This window comes from Gekko japonicus, unplaced genomic scaffold (assembly GCF_001447785.1).
Source record: "Gekko japonicus isolate JY-2015 unplaced genomic scaffold, Gekko_japonicus_V1.1 scaffold3235, whole genome shotgun sequence".
In the NCBI taxonomy this organism is placed as follows: Eukaryota; Metazoa; Chordata; class Lepidosauria; order Squamata; family Gekkonidae; genus Gekko; species Gekko japonicus.
The window spans coordinates 85,083-108,872 of record NW_015173777.1 but is presented as its reverse complement, the minus strand read 5'-3'; the positions used below and the strand labels follow the sequence as shown (position 1 = coordinate 108,872).

General features: G+C 43.9%; 1 protein-coding gene across 1 annotated transcript in view; it reads right to left on the bottom strand.

The window, feature by feature from the left end:
• The window catches only part of VEZF1 (vascular endothelial zinc finger 1), a 61,178-nt gene that overhangs the window by 12,324 nt on the left and 25,064 nt on the right, over positions 1–23,790 (bottom strand). Inside the window, exons 2-5 of the mRNA XM_015423531.1 lie at positions 10,161–10,858; positions 9,446–9,509; positions 5,343–5,526; positions 3,658–3,699 (exon numbers count right to left, since the gene is read on the bottom strand). Coding sequence (XP_015279017.1) covers positions 3,658–3,699; positions 5,343–5,526; positions 9,446–9,509; positions 10,161–10,858 — 988 coding nt within the window. The remainder of the gene's footprint in view (positions 1–3,657; positions 3,700–5,342; positions 5,527–9,445; positions 9,510–10,160; positions 10,859–23,790) is intronic.

The window sequence follows — 23,790 nt, the reverse complement described above, 5'->3', positions numbered from 1 at the left end:
TCCCGGTCAGGCAGGACCACTTGTGGGGTGGGTGGGGGAGAGAGCGGGGACCGACCGGCTCTGTGCGTTCGGCCGGCCCTGCACTGGTGGAGCTTTGACCGGTGTTGCCCGACCCCTGCTACCTCGGGGATAAGGGGCTGAAGCTCCCAGGGGACCTCCGATGTGGCCATTTTTCTCCCCTCCGAGAGGAGGGACCGATCGGCTCATTGTGTTCGGCCGGCCCTCCACTATTGGAGCTTCCCTTTTCCGACCGTTGTTGCCCGACCCCCGACACCTCAGGGTTAAGGGGCTGGAGGATTAAGGGGCTGGAGGATTAAGGGGCTGGAGGCCCATGGGAACCTCTGTCATGGTCGGATTGGGCCTACTACCCCAATGCCTCCTCCATATCCTTGGAGCTGGCCGGCTGCATCTGCCAAGCTGCCCCCCCGGGCCGCCCCCCCATTGCAATAAGCTCACCACAGGGCTCGCCGGCCCCTTCGGCTTCCCACGTCGATTCATCGTTCTGCGGCTGCTGCCCACCCCTCCTGCTACTGCTGTCTTCTTGGCGCAGGTGGGGGGAGTGGGAGCCAAATGGTTTTGACCACTTGGGGTTCCTGGCGCTGGCCGCAACCTCCGCACTGCCATCTCGGGCCATGTGCGTTGGGGGGGGCGCGGGAACTGGCTGGCTCAGTGCGTTCAGCCGCCCCCGCGCTGGTGGAGCCTCCTTTCTGAGCAGCAACGCAACTCCCAGCCACTGATCTGTCTGTTACCCGCCTCCCGGAACCTCGGGGGCAATGGGCCTGTACGGAGGTCTCCGTTGTGGCCATTCCCTCTCTTCCCGGAACCTCGGGAGGTAGGGCCCGAGTCTTCCTCCTCACGTCTGGAATCTTCAGAGTTCTCCAGCTTCCTTGGAGCCTGGGAGGGAAGGGTAGGTCTTCAGGCGTAGACCTCCCGCTCTACTGCTATCTACTTTTAACTCTTGTGAGTTTTAAATTAAATTGTAAGTTTTTAATTCGTTCATCTGGCTTCGAGCAGGAGCTCCAGTAGTCCTACCGAGCACAGGGCTATGCAGAAACTGGAGAGGTCAGCCTAGGCCACTCCAATAGGAGCCACGCAACAAAAGAAATTTGCATAGCCTATCGAGCGAGCAGAGGCGTGACCTAACCAGTTCCTGGATGACTTCCCCCCACTGAAGGAGAAAGGGATTCCCAGCAGTGGTTCTTTGTTCCTGAGGAAGGACCAGAGGTCTAAAACACTGAAAAATTACCTGGGAAAAGTGTTGGACTTTCTATATATAATTCTGTATGTTTACTCTTTGGCCTCTGTATTTTCCTATGAAGGCTTGTATGGGCATATTAACTGCATATCTCTCCTTATATATAATTGAGTAGTGGTCCCACAACGTTCTATGCACTCCAAAATTAGTTGGCTCTGTGATGTGTCAATCACAAGGTGTCTCTATCCAGTGGCTGTGTTGCCTGAGTTCTCTCCCACCCACTGCAGCCTAGGCCACTCTTCTCTGATTGGGCCAGCGTTTCAAGGTCCTTTGCATATGGACGCTGATTGGACTTCACTCCATTCCGCACCTCAAACTCCCTCCCCCCCTCCGCAAGACAGTTGGCATTGTCAGTTGCATATAGGACCTGCTGTATTCTGAGGTAAAATATGTCCTCACTCACAACACACCACTTCCCCTTCAAAAGAAACGAACCCAATAACACAATCATGCCACATCACAAAAAAGACAGATCACAAGGCAAAAAGCAAAATACCACAAGGCAAAAAATGATGGGAAAAGGTGCCAGCAGTCACCCCATTCCTGCCATAGATATGTAAGACAGAAGTCAGGGCTTCAGAGCACAGTGGGGGCTGCTGGTGGAGGGGGCAAATGGAAAGCTGATCAATGTAGGTTGATGCTTGGCTGGGAAGTAGATAGGGTTGCCAACTCCAGATGGGAAAATCCTGGAGATTTGAGAGATGGAGCCTTGAGAGGGTGAGGTTTGAGAAGGAGTGGGGCCTCAGATAGGTACAATGCCATAGACTCTGCCCTCCAAACCAGCCATTCTGTAATGGGGAACCAGTTGCCAATCTCCAGGTGGGGGCTGGAGATCACTCAGAATTACAACTGCTCTCCAGATGGCAGAGATCCGTTCCCCTGTCCTTATACCCTGCTTAGGTTGCCATGGCAAATTGATTCTGAGTACACACGGCCTTGGCACTCTCCCAGAGCCTCTTTCTAGCGCCCATCGTATTTATTTCCACAATGGGCCTTATTCCTAGTAATAGATATATTACACTTTTATGAAGTCTCCTTCATGAATATGTTGTGCGAAATATAGCATAGTTGTTTTACTAGTTTTTCATCAAGATGTAATCAGCGCCATGGGCTCTACAATCTCTGCCTGGACACTTCAGACAAGGTGGGAGCTACCATGATGAAGCATTCCTCTGCACAAAAATGCCCCCTCCTTTGCAGATGCAAAAAATCTGGGGTGTTAGGAGGATTAGCTTAGACCCCTTTCCTCCAACATACCACTTTTTTTTCTGTGCACCGCGTTTTTTTAATATATATGGAACATTCCAGCATGTGAGTTCCTACCCTCAGTAATATAACTCAAGGTTTGCTCCCCTCAAAAAAAGATCATTTAGGCCTAGCTTAAGAATGCACTCTTAATGTAAGATGTGCTCCGCTGGGAAGAGGTCTGCTTAGTCCAGCACTCTTTTATAAAAATCCTACCAACTGACAGACTCTAAGTGGTCCACTGGAATTGGCCTGTGGACCACCGTCTCTCTTCTGCCCACCGTGTGACAGAAAACTACGAAACACAACTTGTCTTCATCAGGACTTCCTTTGAAAAGCTGGTATAGTAGCTACCCTCCCACAGAATTATGCCAGAGATAAAGAGAAAGCCTGAATCACTTGTTTAAAAGACCACGCTGCCACTGTTTCCCCTGCTACTGCAACAGCTGGGAGCAGCTTCACTGCCCCCCTCCAAATCTGGCCACTTAAAACTAACAGCTGCTCTGGGACTGGAGAAGGAAGCAAGTTGAACTATCTGCCACAAGGACTGCTGCTGCTGCACTTTTCCAGGTCAAACAGAGCCCACTGTTACAGCTCATTAAGCACCAGGCAGCATATTGTGGATCAGGTGGACACTGCAGAGTTAGGCCTGACATTCAAGCATTTGGTCTGCTTCGAATGTCTTTTAACCGGCAGACCTCTTTAACTCAAAATTGCTCTTACTTGTCCCCGAGACATCGTGAGAGTCCAAACAAGCATTCGGGAACACTGCTTTCTGGCCATGTCACTACTGCAGGTACACAGTAAATTCCATAATGCAGATTTGTCAAAGAGGAAAGCAAAGCAGAAGAGACACAGAAGGTCAAGGCAATACAGCTGTTTCTTCAACAGCAAGTCACATCTGTGACAAAGACAGGACAACAAATGTAGCTCTGTGAACAGTGCACTGCAGAACAGATCAACTGGAGGTTGGTGAATGAGCAGAGGTCACAAGGAAAAAATTATGGGAAAACGGAAACCTCTCATTTCAGTATCACTCAGATGAAAAACTGAAAGCAAGCTGCTTAGTCTCTTTTAAATGACAGGCCAGCAATCCCTGCGCTAAACATTGCCAGGCTAATACAATTAAGATACCCAATGAATGAGTTTCTACTCACAAGCAGGGAGGTGTAGATTTTCTTGCTTGAAAAAGCCAAACTCTGTAATTGAGAGGAAAGCAAATGAAGTTACCCTGCATGACACAGTCAACAGACACAAGGGTTCTCTCTATCACAAAGACTAGGAGGCTTCTTTCCTACAAATTGTGAGGGGAAGCACAGCATAGGCAAGAAGCAGGAAAAACTAGATACTTTGGCAGAGGAATGTTATGTGGTAGTAGAACGACACAGCCCGTTTAATAGATACTGGCTTATGTTTTGGACATAAGAAATGGTGATTCAAAACCTTGCTCAGCCATGGGAAAATAACTATTTCATTCTAACCTATCCTCACTGGCTTGTTGTTAGGAGAAAATAACTATTTCATTCTAACCTATCCTAACCTAACCTATTCTAACCTAAAGCAAAGGAAGTACACTCTGTACTAACCTAGTGCAAGTACATGGGACATGTGTTCATAGGAAAGGAAGCAGGGCTATATACATGCATCTCTCCAAGGCCTCTGAAGACACTTCTTCACTTCATCTGTAGTCCACTAGATTTCTGTTCCCCAATAACTGAGCAGATGTGGAAGCTTACTTTCAAGCTTACCTTTAATTTGGTAGCTTATAAGTTATCTAATAGGTCATATATATTTTGTCAAGTAGGCCCACAGAAGTTTGTTATTAGCCTGCCTGAGACTCCTCTGATTGGCATCTCAACTTCAATCTTTACTTGCCATAGCTGACTAGGAACTGGCAACTTATAACCATCAGTGGCTATAGATAGGGACTCTGGGGCAAGTGATGCTCTGTCTTCTTGGTGCTTGGGGGGGGTCAACAGTGGGAGGGCTTCTAATGTCCTGGCCTCACTGGTGGACCTCCTGGTGGCCCCTGGTATTTTTGGCCACTGTGTGACAGAGTGTTGGACTGGATGGGCCTTTGGCCTGATCCAACATTGGCGTCTCTTATGTTCTTAACTTACACACTCATGCTTGGATCCTGAAGACTGACAAACCAATCTAATTCCGCCCCATGACAAACCCGTGAGATGTAATTCCAGTGCATCTGTACTGACATGTAGCTGCTATATGCCATCAAACATTTAAATGGAAAAACACAGAAATTTTTTTTGTAAGCACTTCAGAAATCTTTCTAAGGGTGACTGAATTGAACAAGGGCACATCATTCTTTCTAGCGCCACTGAAAATTCCAGCCTTCCATAACCATTCTGGAAGAGGAACTTTGATTCAGTATTTGCACCACTGAACACCAACTGGGCCATTTCAGCTACAACAACTCAGATCTATCCTGAATGCCCCCCAAACGCAGCAGGATTAACGCTTTTTAAAAGCACTTTAGTCATCAGCTCTGGCATTCCAGGAACACTGGACCAGCAACTCAAAGCCTGCTGAAATCAATGGGACCCCTTCCACCTACTTCAAAGGGCTTCAGATGAGGCTCTGCATCCCACACTGAAAGCCCAGCCAGCTTTCAAATATCTTGTTGTAAGAGGCAAAAAGATGGGAAAATCTTCAGACAAACGCAGAAATTCCACAGCAGTCTGTTTTTTAAAGTTTTCCACCATGACTTCACCCCCCCCCAAATGCCTAATACCACAATTTAAAGGGCACAGATCAGGTTTAACACGCACTCTAAGCCCAGAAGACAGAAGAGGATGAAACGGCATTAACTTTTTCCACCTACTTTTGTTGATGCCTTGTTTGCAGGTATTACAGTTGATACTTTGGCTCTGCCCATGAGTCTTTAAGTGGCTGGTAATATATGCTGCACTCAGAAGTTTACCACAGATATTACACGACACCTTTCCTTCATGGCGCACCATGTGTGTCCGCAGTCTGTCTTTGGTGGCAAAGGCAGCCGTACATGTCTACATGGGAAGTAAGAAAAGAATTCAAGCAGACTGTCCCGCTCGACAGTGCACTCATTTTAAGGTCAAACTAGTTAAGACGCTGAACTGCAGGCTGTGGAAGGTCGGTAGTTCAGTGGTTCAAGACCCGGGTGCCGCAAGACAGGGTGAGCTCCTGTCTCTAGTTCCAGCTCCTGCCAACCTAGCAGTTCGAAAGCAAGAAATTGCAAGTAGATAAATAGGTACCACTTCGGGGGGAAGGTAACAGCGTTCCGTGCGCCTTGGGGTTTAGTCATGCCGGCCACATGACCACGGAAACGTCTTCGGACAGCGCTGGCTCTTCGGCTTTGAACCGGAGATGAGCACCGCAACCCTAGAGTCAGATTCGACTGGCTTTCGAGCAAGGGAACCTTTACCTTTACCTTTAGTCAAGAAAACCATGCAAGACTTGTCAACAGATCTTGGTAAATAACACTTGTGGAAGCCAATGATACCGATCAGGGTTGCCATTTACCTGCTTGCGGTGGGAGTCCTCCCACCAAGGTTTCCGTATCCCACATCCTCACTCAATATAGAGGGGGGGGGGGGACCGTGGTGTGTGTGTATGTGTGAATCAACGTTACTTGTGAGTTCTCAGAAGTGATGTTGCAATGCTCAAGAAAGTCCCTGAAACTCTTACCGTTTTACCATAGAGTTTTGAAGACTTCCTATCGACTGATGCTTCCCCTCCCCGTGCCCAAAAGCTCCTGACGGTTGGGACCTGGCTACTCTACTACTGATTCATACCGGAGCCTTGAGGGATGTCACTCCTCCCACCACACTGTTTTCCCTGGAGCTTGTATATTCCCTGCTGAGGAAAGATACAAACAACCTAAGCGATCCCCCTGAAGTGACAAGTATCAGCTCCGGGGACCCCTTGAGGTCTTGCAGGGCACTTCTGCACTTCTCCCCCAGGCTGCGGCCCCAGTATGAACAGAAGGGCCCCACGGATCTTTATGAAGAACACATATTCTTCCAGTATCTCAAAAGGTTTGGTCCAAAGTTTGATTAATATACAAGGAAGAGAGAACGTGTAACAACTCCCTAAATTGCACAAGACAGTTCAAATTAGGAACTTAATGGGATTCAGCTCAAAACTAATCAGAATCATGCGATAAGATACATGCTGGCTTTTCTATTCAGAAGCATTCACAACTAAGACACTGTTTACATGTACAATATGATTGCCCCCATGTCGGCAGCGTTAAGGAGAACAGTTGCTCCATTTCTAGTGATGCCAACAAAGGCAGCACTGCCGCTCATTTTGATTTACTCAGTGAGTCTATCCTTGTAGTTAATAACCTGTAACTGGTTATGCAAAGTGACAATGAAGGAGACCATAATATTAAAAACAATTTAAACTTAATTATGCTGCCAATCTTCTCCAAACTGACATATCCACAATCTAAAGGCAGAATGGTACTCTCAAGAATGGGACATGGAACTGAATCATGCTCCAGGGACAAAAGTGGAGGTTTTTTTCCTTTTAAATGCACACCTAATTGCTAGCACGGGTAGCATCAAAGATCTCCCAGAGCACTCCTGGCAATGTATTTTTTTTCCACTGCTCAGCTACATTTGGTTAAACTAAACATCAGACAGACTGAACACAAGACAAGAATTGGACACAACACATTGACAGTCATTCCTTTGACTCTAAAGCATTACTAGTCATAATGAGCCACTGGAAACAAGCTCAGTCACACATGGATGAAACTCAACAGAAAAAGAGTGGACTGTTCAAGCCACTCAGCTTTTCTTTTTTCTTTTTGCATGCTCAGCCTTGCAAATAACTCGGTAAGTTACTAGCCCACAGAAAAGTTACTGACCTGCCTATGTCATCTATAAGAGGAGGAGGAGGAGGAGATTGGATTTATACCCCACCCTTCACTACCTGAAGGAGTCTCAGAGCGGCTTACAATTTCCTTTCCCTTCCCCTCCACACAACAGACACCCTGTCAGGTAGGTAGAGCTGAGAGAGCTATTCCAGGAACTGTCCTTGAGAGAACAGCTCTGAAAGAACCTATGACTGACCCAAGGTCACACCAGCAGCTGCATGTGGAGGAGTGGGGAATTCTCCCAGATTAGAGTCTGCACTCCTAACCACTACACCAAACTGGCTCTCAATATCTATAGCACAACAGTCTGAAAGGAAAAATGGGCCATCTAGCAGATTTAAATCGGCTTCTTTTACTCTTCCCCCGTAAGATTAGATTTTATTTTATTAAAGTTATAGGACTTGTAAACGCTCTTAATACATGGCAGCTAAGGAAGAGTTAGTGAAGAGGCCATAGTTAGTCTTACAATAGTTAGCATTTTAACTAAAGTAAGAAGTTCTTAGCAGCTTTCTCAGGCAGTTGTATGTATTTATGCTGGAGGCACAAATTCAAATGACAAACTCATTCTAGGCATGATGCTGAGAGCCAGTTGTGAGATTTAGGCATAAGGGAGGCTTCTAAATAATCCACACCTCTCGTTATCTGAGACAAATAAGAATTCCTCCAGATAACTGAGTAGGGAAGATTTCTCCAGCTGGAGGAAAGTGGGTTTTCTTTCTCAATAATTCATGTGTATGCAATCTCACTTTTACATTAAGATATAATTCATGCTTTCAAATTAATTTCTGAAACAAGCACATCTCTTCAGATGAAAGCATACATAGAGATGTACATATTGTTCAAAACATCAAATACAGCTCGGTCTACAAGACAAGCCAGAGTGATTGGGAGTGGAATACAATTACCTCAATGACCAGGAGTCCACAAATTCACTCCCTACAGCAGGCATCACTCTCTTCTCCCAAACTTGGAGGGATCCTCCATGATTTTTAATTGTAATTTCTAGGTGCTCCAAGCACCTCCACAGCTCAGCATGATGTGAGAGACGAGACCCTCCTTCTCCTCAAGGTTAGGCCAGGAGCAGAGTTGGGGCAGTCACAACTTTTGGTTGACTAAGCCCAACGGCTTGTGGATCGTTGCTCCAAGAAGCTGCAGAACAGTCTTCCATGCAGTTTCCATCTCTCCTAGAACAATCTTCTGGCTGTTCTCCTGTTTGGTGTAGTGGTTAAGTGCGCAGACTCTAATCTGGGAGAACCGGGTTTGATTCTCCACACACACTTGCATCTGGCTGGATGACCTTGGGCAAGCCATAACTCTGGCACAGCTGTTCTTGAAAAAGAGTAGTTTCTGTCAAGAGCTCTCTCAGCTCCACCTACCTCACAGGGTGTCTGTTGTGGGGAGGGGAAGGGAAAGGAGTTTGTCAGCCGCTCTGAGACACCTTTGGGTAGTGAAGGGCGGGGTATAAATCCAATCTCTTCTTCTTCTTTTCTTTAGATACCTGACACTCAGACAAGAAAGGTACAACGATGAGGCCTATGTCTGCTGTTGACAAGGTGAAACCCTAAGAACATGGAAATGTTTCTACAGACCAAGGGCCCAAAAAGAGACCCTGTCTAGTCCTGAGACTTTTCACCACACCAAGCTCCAATAAAAGGATGCCCTATGCTTAAAGGTAAAGGTTCCCTTGCTTGAAAGCCAGTCGAATCCGACTCTAGGGTTGCGGTGCTCATCTCCGTCTCAAAGCCGAAGAGCCAGCGCTGTCCAAAGACATTTCCATGGTCATGTGGCTGGCATGACTAAACACCAAGGCGCACGGAACGCTGTTACCTTCCCACCGAAGTGGTACCTAATGATCTACTTGCAATTTCTTGCTTTCGAACTGCTAGGTTGGCAGGAGCTGGAACTAGAGATGGGAGCTCACTCCATCATGCGGCACACGGGTCTCGAACTGCTGAACTACTGACTTTGCACAGCCTGCAGTTCAGCGTCTTAACCACTTGAGCCACCCAAAAGCGAGCACTCCAAAAAAGTTAAGCTTTTTGATTAGTCACCAAAACTCTTACTTGGCATTTGAAGGGCCTCTCCGTGGAATGAACATGTTTGACATGACAGCTCAAATGATCAGGCCTGCAAAAGCAAGAGGGCACAAACAAACACAACGTTACATATAGTGCAGTTCTGACTTCTTTACCACATAAAATGCTTCTCAAGGATGAATCTAAATCTCTTCCTACCCCAAAATGACATACTAGAACTCCCAAGCGGCAAAGCTCAGGCGTGTGCTTGAAGGGTCACTACTGTGTCCCACTAAGTTCTACCTTGCAAATAAGTAATGATGTTATACACAAAAACTGCCAATTCCTGCTCCCCCAATCCCCGTTTGTTAGTTTAAACTCTAACAGCAAAAGGAACCTATTAGCCATTCATTTCAATTTTTTAATTTCTATACAGGATGTATTTTTCCCAGGACTGCTAAACGAATTCTTCCCCCCTCCCCTTAACTAAAGGTTTAAGCTTCATATTTATAGCCTGTCCATGCTCTCTAGAAGAACCCAAGTAGACAGTAAATGGCTCTTGCTTTAGGGCTATGGGCAGTACCTCCTCTTGCTAGCAAAAACTGCCTTCAGACACAAAGTCACACAGAATGGCTATTCCCTCATGCCCCAAATAACCCTTCTCTCACTTTCCTCACATACCCATTCCCCCCTCCCCAACCCCCCTTCGAACGCAGAATGAAAATCCAATACTTGAGCTCGCCTGGGATTTTCTACATGGTACCTCGAAAAGCCTTTTCCACACACACCACAGGTGTAGGGTTTGGTGATGCCACCCTCATGAGACCTCACGTGATAGGTCATGCGGTCCTTTCTTTTGAAACGCTGATTGCAAATGGGACACTCAAAAGGCTTCTCGTCCGAGTGGGACAGCTTATGCCTATTGAGGTGGTAGACATCACGGAAGGCCTTGCCACACATCTCGCAGGCGTGGTTCTTTTTGACAGGCTTGCTGGGCTTCTTCGCTGTCTGTGTCACCGGCATAGCCGTGGCACCAGCGCTACTGCTTGGGTTTGCAGCGGAGGAAGATGTAGTGACTGTTGACAAGATGCCTGCAATGGTTGAAACCAGCGACGTCCGGCTGTTGTCGCCCGCAATGGTAGAGATAAGTGGTACCATCGTGGCAGGAGCTTTCTTTGGCCGTGACACTAACTTTATTCCTGTGTGGCAGGATTCGTGGCGCCTCAAGTGATAACTGTCCCTGAAAGCCTTGCTGCAATACGTGCACACAAAGGAGGTTTTCGGTTTCTCCTTTTTAATTCCCACAATAGCATCTTTTAGCGTTTCTGGTGCAGGCTGAGGTTTCTGAGTTATCGGTAAAGGTAAGATCGGCTTCTGATCGGGTGGCTCAACAGCAGAGCTCAAGAGAGGCAGCAGACTGTTCTGTGCTGCTTGCTGTTGGTGATGTGAAGCTTCATGTGCCTAAAACCAAACATTAACACCTCAGAACTTAGATAGAACATGCAGGCTAATCTGGTAGGATGTAATTTTGATAATAAGAATGCTTCCTTGATTAGAATGGAAGAAGAGGCACCTAGTCTCTGAAATTCTACAATTCAAATATCATTTAACATCCAAGACTACACATATGCTGCATACACAGATAAACCTTTGTTTATTTATATTTTAAATTTCCGGATTGTCCAATCCCTGAATACACAGGGCTCTGGGTGATTTACAACAAATTAAAAACAGTATCATAACGTTATTCAAAACAACCTTAAGACCTTAAAATCATGAGTCAGTCAATCCTAATTTAGTAGTCTCCAGATGGCGTCCATAATTAATCTAAAGCCCACTCTGGACTGTTCTTCCATCTCGCAGGCAGGTTAAGGAGGAGGCCAAAGCGGGTCAGACAGAAGAAAAGAGGAGGGTGCCGGCTATGGTGGAAACCGTCGCTGTCCTCAGCCAAAAACCTGGCGGAACATCTCTGCCTTACAGGCCCTGCAGAATGGCATTAGATCACACAGGGCCCTGGTTGGAGTTGGCAGAGAGTTCCACCAGGTTGGAACCAGGGCCGAGGACAGCCAGATCTCTTTAACTGCCTTAAGTTACAGAGCAACTAGAATTCTGCTCACAAAAATGAGGCTTAGGGAAGCAAACACAAGAGAAGAAAATGAATGGAAGGAAAAGTATGATGGTTGATTAATACATGAAGCTAATAAATGAAATGAAATGGGGGGGGGGGGATAATACATGCACAAGCCAGAAATAGTAGCCAGCAGGAAATCCAAGTTAATCACCCAAGTTTTATCTACTAGCAACTGACAGCCTCATCTAATGTCCCATCTCGCCTCCAAGTTAAGAAACAGCTAAAGTACCCTTCAGATATCACCATCCTTGTGGACAATTTGTATTAAAAGCAGGAATATTGTTTTTATGAAATCCCCTCCCCAAGGCATTGTTGGGAGTGAAGGTAAAGTGTAAGCACCTTACTCATCTTTCTGGTTCTGAGTATATTCACACTTTGTAAGATAATGACTGCATTGAAACATCAAGATAAAGTGAGTTTGCCAACACTATGGTTTGCTCAGCAAGCTCTTCTTGGCCTACCAGTCAGAAGTAACTAACCCTAGTTAATGTACAAATCACGATTTATCTGTTCCATTCGTTCTCTCAGAACCAGTGCCTCCCTATACCACTGTCTGGGTCCAGCTTACCATGAAGGGTTGTGCTACTCAGACTGGTTGGTGAAGTTACCTGTGCACACTTAGTACAAACTGCGGTTAACAAACCAGCTTTAAAAACTAATGTTGGCACCAACCATTGAACCTATTTGTTGGATTTTCTGCATTCAGATATCACAGCCTGCCTAACCTAACAGGAAGTTGCTTAAATGTTATCAACCTCCCAAACTACGCATTTATTCAAATATTTATAGTCCACTTTGCCTGTGACTTGAGGCAGCATACAAATCATACTGAAAAGCATAACGGGTGTGTAAAAAAATCTATTTTTTCCAGCTCTATACAGCCTATGGGGACCACTGTATTCAATGGGCCCCATAGCCTATTATAATGGAGAATCAATCCAGGGATATCTGGGGGGCTGTTTTTTGATGTAGAGGCACCAAATTTGCATAGCTGCTGGTACCCCTCCTCAAAAAAACCTCCCAAGTTTCAAAAAGATTGGACTGGGGGGCCAATTCTTTGGGCCCCAGAAGGAGGTGCCCAATGGAGGGGTTAAAATCCCTGAGCTGGAACTAAAATTTTGTGTGCTAGCACCCCCTAGACATCTTAGAGGAAGTCTGTTCTCTGTCAAGCAAGCTCCGGACCTTGATGCAGTTCTGCAGGGCCTGTAAAATGGAGATGTTCTGCCAGGCCCATGGCTGAGGACAGTGACAATCTCTACCTAAGCTAACTTCCTCCTTTCCCCTTTTCCTTCCATCTTCCTTTCCTCCCTTCCCACAATGTCAGGAAATGAGGCACTATTTCTTTTCTTTTTCTCATATGTGCAAAGGACTTCTATCAGGCCCGCAGTGGAACTGGCTGCCTCCTACTTCTTCTTCCAGTTCTGCTGCTGCTGTGTTGTAGCTTGCTTTGCCGGACTCTCTCAATCACTCAGGATAGATTGGCACGCTTCTGTTCCCTGCACTACCTGAGGCTTCTCCTCCTCCCCGGGGGAGAGAGGGAACCAACCAGAACTTGCTTCCTGGCCACGCTGCCTCAATCACATAGGAAACAAAGGCAAGCCTTTCTTCTCCTTCATTGGCTGAGGCTCCTCCCCGGAGGGAGAGCTTGCTTGGATTGGCTTCCTCAATCACGTGGGAGAAATACAAAGCACCTTTAAGACCAACAAAGTTTCATCCAAGATATGAGCTTTTGTGTGCCTTGCTACAGTGTGTGTGTTTTATTGGGCTTGTTATGCTGTGGCTCTCCCGGGTGCAACTGGGTTCCCTCCACCTTCTCACTGTATTCCTGCCCTCATGATCCAGTCTTTCTCAATAGGAAAGCAATGTGAACTATTTAGATGAGGGATAAACAAGCCAGTGAGGTGGATTACAATAGGAAAAATAGGGCACACCAAAGAAAATTACTCTTCTATATCTTTAACACACTTAAGTTGTATTGTTATAACAAATTTCCTTATAACAAATTTCCTGTGTTAACTAGCATTCATTCATTATATATGAAGCACATTTCATGAACATAAGCAAAGTCAGTAAACGATGATAGGAGAACAATGCAAAACAATACAAAATCTTGATGTAGTTATTCTTGACGTTGTTTTGGCCCTTTTTCTACAAAAAGAGCCCTGCCTTTGAGACGTCCTGACGGAGCACAAGCAGGAATTGCAATAATGTGGATCAACGCAACCTCTCTCTAATGTCTTCCCAAAGTTTTGCTTATGTTCATGAAATGTGCTTCATGTATAATGAATGAATGCTAGTCAATACAGGAAATTTGTTATAAGGAAATTTGTTATAATAATACAACTAAGTGTGTTAAAGATATAGAAGAGTAATTTTCTTTGGTGTGCCCTATTTTTCCTATTGTAATTACACCAAAGTCTGTCTAGTTTTTGATACATTTATCCACATGAGTGAGGTGGATTAGGCTGAGAGTGTGTCTTATGAGCAAAAATTCTACTTTGTGAGCTACTGGCATTAAAGTTGTGAGTCAGTGATTTGGCTTCTGCATAAATTAGTTTGCTCTGGGCAATGTTCCCTCTAAGCTGTGGAGTCTTGTGAGCAAAAAATTGATTTTGTGAGCTACTGGCATTAAAAGATGTGAGCCAGCAACTTGGTTGCTGCATCAATTAGCTTGCTCTAAAGCCATCCTTACTGAGCGAAGACAAAAATGTGTGAGCCGAAGGCTAAAAAACTGTGAGCTAGCTCACACTAACTCAGCTTAGAGGGAACACTGGTCCAGACCAAGTTCAACCAGCATATTTCTTTTGAACTTAGACTTCCCAGATAGTAGGCTGACCACTGAGGAAGACTATAGTTTTGTAGACAAACACATAGCCCTCAGTCTGTGTCATATGCTCTGTGTTGCATTTCTTCTGGCTGCTCTCCTCTTCTCTGCAGGACTCAAGTCTTAGCGAGCTGCTAAGTTGTGTTTTTTTAAAACTAAAGTGTGTGCATGCTCCGTTGGGTGCTTGTGTGCATCTGTGGAGACTTGGAAAAAAACCCGTTTTGCTAGGGGACATGGGCGGGCATCGGAACTACCACCGGGAACGCGATCAGATGCCCGCCCTTGCCCCGCGGTTTCCGGAAACTAGTACCTCGGAGGAACTAGTTTTTTAAACCGCATTTTCGGCAGGAAGCCTCGGGTGAGCCACGGGAGCTCTACGCTTCCCAGATGTGGTGGTGTGATCGCGCCCGGAAAATCCGCCTATCTTCCGTCCCTCTAGCGTGGCTAATGCTCCGTGTGACCGGGGCCAAAATATTTCAAGAGTGCTGATGTTTTAAGCATGTTTCTAAGGTTTTTTTTTTTTTAAAAAAACCCTTTGTGTTTGTGTCCTTTATAAAGTTGATATCTCCCCTACCTGGCATTACATTTTATGACACACATGGCCCGGCCCAACAAGGTCTCATTTATGTTAGATCCAGGCCTCATAACAAATGAGTTTGACACCCCTGTTCTACACTGTAGGATTTATGTACCTTTGCTCAGCCATGGAAACCTGCCAGGTGACCACAATCTCTAAACCTAAACTACCTTCACAAGGTAGTTACTGGGAGGATTAAGTGGAGGAGAGGGTAAACAATGTGAAAAGCTACTTTGGGTCCCTGACTAGTGAGACAAGCAGGATATAAATAGTGAGTACTGCCTCATCAGTCACAATACATGAACCTAGTGTACGTATTTACTGCACACTGTAGAACACTGTAGAACATATCCAATCACTTTGAAGGGGAAGATCAGTAATGAAAAACAGGCCATCTTTCAGGGAAGCTGATGTGCCATTTATTGCTCTTCCAATTAGGGTACACTGGAAGCTTATCAGGGATTCCCCACAGCTCCTTGGAATGCAGTTTGAAAGCTACTGCACCATATGTCTGTTTCCACAAGTACAGCCTTAACAAATGGGGTTTGCAAAAGCAGCCGGTTGGCCGACTTAAAATTAGTCACATACCTCGAAAAAGCAAGCCCCCTCAGCACCTTTTAAAACCAGAGTATAAACACAAAGCAAATCCTCAACAGAAGCACAGAGGTAACAGGCACTGCAATTATATAACCTCATCCACAGTGACTTCCTGATAGGAAGATAAGCTTGCATTCTAAATGCAGATGCTCATCACAGACTGATGTAGCAAGGTGCACGTTACAGCAAACCCTTTTCTAAATTCCCCAAGGGAAGCAATTCTTGCAGCTAATGACTGGGTGTATGCCATGCCTCTCAACATATTGTATGATCTCTATCTTAATGACAGTCTATTTGGTTAACTACAGTCATAAACTCAATTATAATGCCCAGTCTACCATATTACATTGTGGATACACTGGGGGACAATGCAACTGTTGACACTAGCACCCCCTCCATGCACACACTCTATTTAAAAGCCACCCTGGAGTCAGTTTGCAGCCACAGTAAGCCAGAAGACAGACAGACAGTTCATTGAAGCAGACAACTTGTGATAACTTGCCAATGCAGGAGCTAAACATAAGGAACCTATGTCTGAGACTCACGCCTTCTGAAATATATATATTTAGTAACACAATGACTAAGGCGTTCCACGCTGTTAAGACAGGTGGAAGTAAAAGAGGTACCTCTTACTCTGTCAGCTACTCCTAGAAGAAAAGGTTTAAGTCAGCAAATATTTGGGTTTTTGTTAAGATCTGATATTTTTAGAAGGCATAACTTTACTTTCACAGCCATGAAGAATCTATACAAGCCACATCTTCCACACCGAGGAGTGGAACAAGTCAGGTTCAAGGGCACAGAAAGACAAATTTGTTTAAACAAAGCAAGAACCAGAGAAGTGGCAGTCACGGAGCAAAAGCAAGAGTTGAAAGGACAATTTGTATTTTTTGTTGCATTTTTCAGTTTCTGAAATTAAAAGTGTCAGTTCAAGTTCAAGGCATAGGAGAGAAGAAACTAGGAAGTATTCTTATTGAAGTGCAGGGCACTTTCAAATGCACACTGCCTGCACGTGCCCATGTTTAGGATATGCCCTTCCCCAACAATAACTAGTATCAGATCTGGACAATAAGGGAAAGGAGACACAAATGGTAACTCCTTCCCAGCAGAACATGGCGGGGAAGCTCTAAAACAGGAAATCTCACCATCAGGTAATACTATTGAGCAAAAAGTCCATTTCTCATGGTCATTTTGCAAACCAAAATCTGACATCAAGCCTCCCAAAGTTAGTTTGCTCTGCTCCTTCTCCCTCATGCAAGAGCTGTGACTCACTTTTGGGTCCCAAACCATAGAGTACAAGAACCACCATCATAAACAGATCTGATTCTACAGGACAAAAACTTAACACATACTTCGTAAAGCACATATTGGTTGAGCAGGATTACTCTGAATGACTGCAGAGGAAGATAATACTTGCCCCTGTGTCATTTAACAGTGACCAGTTTACCTGCATCATCTGTTATCAGTTTGTTCTATTGCTTACTGTCAGCAAATCCTATAAGCCCATCCCACCTTACCTAAAAAAGTACATCCCTTTATACTGACTGAACAAATTACTAGTACCAAGTGAATTACATCCAAACTATGCACACAGTTAAAAAAGTTTAGGAATATCTGTATTGTGCGATCTGCAGAGTGGCTGGTATCAACAGTTGTGTTTTTCATGTAATTTGCTTTTGTGTTACATTCACTTCATTCTATTTACTTTCCTATAGCTGGGATTAAGCAGAGCTGGAACACTGCTGCATTCGTTACACAGAGGAATTCTACATCATGATCTCAGGTATTACTGAGTGAAACTGTTCTTAATTTGAAGACAGTTAATAAACTTTTAATACAGTTCTCTGAACAGCTAAAGCATTCATTGGAACTTGCCATTAGTGACAATCACACCTTCTCATCTCTGCAATTCACTTCTGGAAGCAACCTCCACAATCTGGTATGTGTAGATGTAAACAAAGGTTTTCCCAAGAGTGCTTATTGCTGGAAATACTTTGGGAAACCTCAAGCCAGGCTGGATAGAGGATCCAAAGAGCTACAGACATTCATGCAAGAGATTTGCTGAAGCTTTGTACAACTGGGTCTTCTTTAACAGCAAACTTTCCATACATTCAAAAGGCAGCTTGCCATGCATAATGGAGGGCTTCCACTGCAAAAAACAAAGCACGTGGCCCTTGGACTCAGAACTAGTTCCACTGTTCTTTGGAGTCTGATTCTAATCTGTAACACTCAATGCTCTGAACAATCATCCCATAACCTATCTAATGCAGATACCTCTTTCTGGGCAGTAAAACTAATGCAACCAAGAAAGCAATAATTGAAAGCCAATTCAGGCAGGTTTCTTCAACCCATTTACTCAGTTTATTTTTCCATTCACTGTACAAGATACTTAAAATTCATACTTCCAATGAACAATGAAAGTAATAAGAGCTATTTTCATGTAGGCCCCATGCCAGCGCACATACAATTTAATCACAAACTCTGGTCAGTGACTGGTTTTTCTACAAAGGTCATTAAGAAAGAGAAGACATTTATACCTCACTAGAGATGTGAAGCCCCGGAAAAAAACCGGAAAAATTCGGGGAAAAAACGTTTTTTTTTCCTGAAGCCTTTTTGTTTTTTTTCCGAAAAATTGGAAAAATTGAAAAAAGAAAAAAAATTGATTATGGAACGTTTTATTTTAACATGGTGAATAAAATATTTTAAGACCAGGTGTTCAAATACTTTCCAAATCATTTCTAAAATATATATATATGGTATCAGATTGATGTAATTTCTGTGCACTGAGGACAAGCAAGTCCTAGGTTACAAACTGAACTCTCCAATGCAAGAACAAGATGCATTTCTTCCTTTAGGAGGTGCGATTGTCAGAAGAAAATAAAAAAGTTTCAGTTTTGTTTTTGCATGTGGGTGGGTATTCTGTTTGTAATAATTGTTTGGATACACTATATTTTTAATATGCTAGTTGTGATAATTTTATACCAAGTAAAAATGTTCATAGTCATATTTTATGTTCCTAAAGTAACAGAATGACTTTCAAACTAGAAAAGACAAAAGAAATGCTAATGTAGCATTTTTTTTCAATTTTTCCGAAAAGTTCCGTTTTTTCCTGGAAAAAAAACGGGTTTTTCCCCGAGCTTCAAATTTTCCGGAAATTTTACATCTCTATACCTCACCCTTCACTACCTGAAGGAGTCTCAGAGCGGCTTACAATCTCCTTTCCCTCCCCACAACAGACATCCTTCTTCATGACTTTTCCAACTGCTTTGCATTTACATGGCACTTTCTGCATCCTCTCCCCCCTCCCCATACCACCTATATATCTCTGGCAAGTTTCTTCATACCCTCCATGCATCTGATGAAGAGAGCTGTGTTTCTCAAAAGCTTATGCTACAATAAAGTTTGTTAATCTTAAAGGTACTACTGGGCTTTTTACTGTTTTGCAGCAACAGACTAGCATGGCTGACTCCTTTGGACCAGTGAAGTAGGTGGAGCTGAGAGAGCTCTTTCAAGGACTGCTAACGAGAGAACAGCTCTGAAAGAACTTGTGACTGACCCAAGGTGCATGTGGAGGAGAAGTAGGAAATCAAACCCAGTTCTCCCAGATTAGAGTCCACGCTCCTAACCACTACACCAAACTGGCTCTCTTAAAAGGATATAAGGGAGCAAGCCAAGGCCCCAATCCCCAAAAGAAGGCTGTTTGTTATTAGCACTGTTCTTTCACTTGTATCGGTAACCAAGATACTGGGGAAAATAATTTGGATGTGACCTAGGGCCTCCAGTTGCCAGCCTGATATCAAAGACAAATAATTTTGAGGACAACCTAACAGACCCAACAAACAGGGAATCCAAGTTCTTTGAAAACATACCAAATATTACGTTATAGGCCTTATTAAGCCTTACAGAGCCATTAAATATTGCAAGGTTATCATTACCCTTCTTGAATGAAGCAACTAACTGTGAAACCCATCTAAATGAGACTTTGAATTGTAAGAGTAATTTGTACAAGAATCTATACCTAGAAATTCAGATAGCTGAGCTTAGTGGGGCTTGCCAAAATTGCTAAGTCAATGTTATTTCTAACATAACAGTGTTCAATGATTCCTGATGAAAACCTTTTAAAGAAGGAATACGAAAAAAAGTGTGTGTACAGAATAAAACATGTTATCTTTTGGACACACTTTGTTTACAGCTGTATTGGTAGAAAATATGATCCAAAAACCCAAGGACATAATCCATGTTAATATTCTTTTATTAGGACCATCCCAACAAACCATAAAAGTGTTCAAGCTTCCGAGTTCCCCAGAACTCTTCATACCCAATAAAAGGTATTGCATGCATTGTGTTCTTGGCTTTCTGTAACTTTTATAAACTATTTTTATTCACTTGCAGAACACAGCTTTATTTGGAGTTGCTTCCTATCACCATGATTAAAAAAAAACAGTTTCATGCTCCAGAGTGGGAGGACTTTACATTGCTAGAGGCAAAGTGGTTTTTTTGTTTTTATGCACTGAAGCCTTGATGTCAGAGCAACCAATTAGCACTGAGTCATACCTTGGTTATGCTGTTAGATAGATGTCTCTTAATATTAATATGCAAGCACAAACACCGTTTTAAGATATGCATCAGTCATGATATTTTGCTTATTTTAGTTTAATGCTTTTCATCGGCAGGATAAATACCCTTCCTTTAAAAATGGGATGAAAACCGTTATAAATTGCCATTCTCTTCTGAATTTATCAGTTTCACCTTATTTATTCTCTAAGGAACTGAGTGGCAGGTACAGTTCTCCATCTCCTGTGTTTTATCCTCACGTGAGGTAAGTTAGGTTGAAAAACAACATTTGGTCCAAGGTCACCCAATGAGTCTCATCGTTAAGTGGGGATTTGAACCTGTGGTCTCCTCAGTCCTAACCTAACACTAACCTCTATACTGGTACTTAAAAGAGTTTCATTTCACAGCTTTAAATACTGTGCAAGATTTTTTTAAGGTAAGTGTTGAGAACAATATAAACTGCAAGAAGGCAGAATAGTATCATCATTTGTGGTTTTAAAGGCAGCTAAAGATCAAGAAATGCCTTGCAGAAGGGTTCTAAAATTACCACATTGATTGGGACAGTGTGGGAAGAGAAATGGAACTAAAAGCACATTCAAGGAGGTCTGCCCCTTGTAATTCTAGCTTCAGTATCAAAGACTGGATTAATGGTTAGATTTGAGTCCAGTAGCACCTTAGAGACCCACAAGCCTTATTTACCATACTCCAAAGCTCTGCAGACCCTACTAGCTTAGTGATGTGTCTGGAAAACTACCAAAGATTAACACAGAACCTTCATTACAGGCCAATCATTCGTATTTATCACAGGAAACTGTTAATCTCTTAGGGGACAACGATGAGGACAGGACTCTGATGCACAGATATCAGCTATGAGTCCTGAAGCTTACTTTCAGACCCATCTTTCTTGCAAGTGGTTTTCAGTAAAGATATAAAACCAATGGAAAGATAAAATGCCCCATGCAACAGAGATGGTGCATGAACAGGGAGATTAACATTGTTCAAATCTCAAAAAGAGGGAAAACAATTAAACTCTTGATTGGACCTCATATGGCAAAATATTTCATACCTAGCACACAAAAGGTAAGAACTGTACAACTTATATAGTTCCAGTCTCATGCAGATGTTTTCACGAGCATATTTTAAGCTTTACTTCCAGAGACAGAGACCTAAGCGTGTGACTCATCTTTGTACTTGGGAGACTATTTTCCTTTAGAAGTGAAAGACTGCAGTGCATTCGCCTCAGATTTATTCCTTCGTTTCATGTTTTCAAACTGGAGTCATGCTTTGTATTTTAAAAAGAACAGAGGACTCAACGGGCAAATGACGTAGGCTTGAAATTTGCAAAGAGGATTATTTTACCTTCAGGAAGGGGAGGGAGAGAAAGGAGGAGATGAGTGTATTTTTTCAAGCTGAAAGAAGAATGGTTTATAATCTATGATCTCACTTGGCTTGTAGATTTGAGAAGGAAGTCTTTTGGGCAAGCTGAATTCTTTACGGTAGATTAATAATTCCAGTGATACAAAACAAAAAGCCAAGTGACTCAACTTGCAGAGTATGCAGCATCATTTTTACTACATTTTAAATTATATTCAAGCATCCTTTGAAAGAAACAGCTCGCCATTTTTTAACAGCAGACATTTACTTTCATTCAGACTTGAAGGAACAACCCAACAAACCTCAGAAATGTCTCTTAGGCAAGTATTCTTTTAAGTCTGACTGCAGGCTAGTAAATTAGTTAGAAGGCTGAATACGTTCTCCCCACAGATGGTCTGTCCCAACATTTTCTTGTTAAACCCATCAACTCCAGCTAATAACTCAATTAACAGGTTCTCTTCTCAAAGCAGTTACTTGCATAGGGAACTGAACAGTGATGGGGATCCCTAACTTACATACCAACAACAGGGTTCAGTTTGAATAAAAATGTATCTTTCCTCTGTTTTTCAATTTGATTTAAATTCCCCATGAAGAAATTCAACCAAAAATAATGAAAATGGTGATCGAGTTTTTCTAACCACCTTCCCCAAAATGCACACACACACACACACACACAAACAGAATGTATATACATGACAACAGCAGAGGAGAAAAAAACTAGATAAAAGGGAGCAAAGAACTTTTTACTGAGAAAGCAGAACAAAGGGAAAAGACTAAGTTGACACACTTTTGGAAGAGAGGTGATGCAAAGGAAAAAACTACAAACATGAAAACGTGCATCTTTGGAAAGAAGGAAGAGGAAGCAGAGAATAAACTAAACAAAGTAATACACAGAGATTAATACAAAGCAAAAAGAAAAGAAAAGACATAGATATAGATAAAATTGAGGAAGAACAGAACGGCCACAGAATTAAATGAAAATGGAGGGAGTGGAGAAAAACTGTGAAGATCCAGTGGAAAAACAATGACAAAGCAGAAAGAAAAATATTAGTATGCCAGGTGAAAAATCCAAAACACAACTAGAAAAATTGGTGCAGAAAGTAGTCTAAAGATGGGACAGCCGAGAACTGGAAGGGAACAGCAGAAAGTATCAGTGTCAAAACAGAACCCAAGGGAGAAAAGAACCATGCAAGCAAAAAATAGCCAATCTGTTTTCAGAGATGTAAATAAGACTGAAGAATTAACACCACTGAGTGGGCCAAAAACATACTCAAAGAAGGAGAGTTGAGGGCAACATGGGGGAAAGACAAAAAAAACCCAGCGGCAAACAAAGTAAGCAGCTAGGGGAAGGCAGCAGATGGGAGAGGCCGGGAAGCATCGCTGTTAAAAACTGAGGAATGCAGAGGAAAAATAAAGCAAAGGATTAACTCACCAAAAAACGTGATTGAGGACTGCGTTTTGGGGGAGGGAGGAAAACAGAATAAGGATGGAACAGCCACTGGAATGGAATGGGCACAAATCTCATTTGGTGGTTGAGGAGGAAAATACAAACCTCATCTGGGGGCCGAGGCGGAAAATAATGCAAGATTCCTAGCGGGAGAGCGCAGGGAGGAAGGCTGCGGCAGGAGAATTACGAGGGCGAGAAGGCGTGAATGGAGCGTGCAGAGAACCTCTACTACGTGTGTGTGTGTGTGGGGGGGGTTAGTTAGAAATTCCAACCCCCGACTAGCGATCACGTCCCGCTGGACTTAACCAGACTTAGCTCTGGGTCAACAGCGATGCTCCCTCTAAGCTGTGGAGTCTCGTGAGCAAAAATTCTTCTTTGTGAGCTCCTGGCACTAAAGTGGTGAGCGAGCCATTGGGCTACTGCATAAATCGGTTTGCTCTGGAGCCGTCCTTCCTGAGCGGAGACAAAAATGTGTGTGCCGGAGGCTGAAAAACTGTGAGCTGGCTCACACTCACTCAGCTTAGAGGGAACACGGGTCAACAGCGCCGCACCGCAGGATGTAAACAACCCCCCCTCCTCCTCCCCCCCCAGAAAAAAAAAATAAGAAAGCCGCAAAAGAAGAAAACTAGGGAAGGGGGGTGGGTGGGTTTTTTGTGCGGTGGTGGAGAAGAGAAATAGCTCCTTGAGGGGGCCCTCCCGAATGCCCCCCCACCGCCCCGCCGAGGAAAGCAGGGCCAAGGGAAGCGTCGACCGGTTCGGAAACGAAGTCAACTTTTGAAAACCCTTTGGCTAAACAAAGCAAGAAACCCCGCAGAAGGCGGCTCGGAAGGGGTGTGTGTGGGGGGGGGGCCCCGATTCTTCGCCGCTGCTGCCCGAAAACGGATGAAGAGAT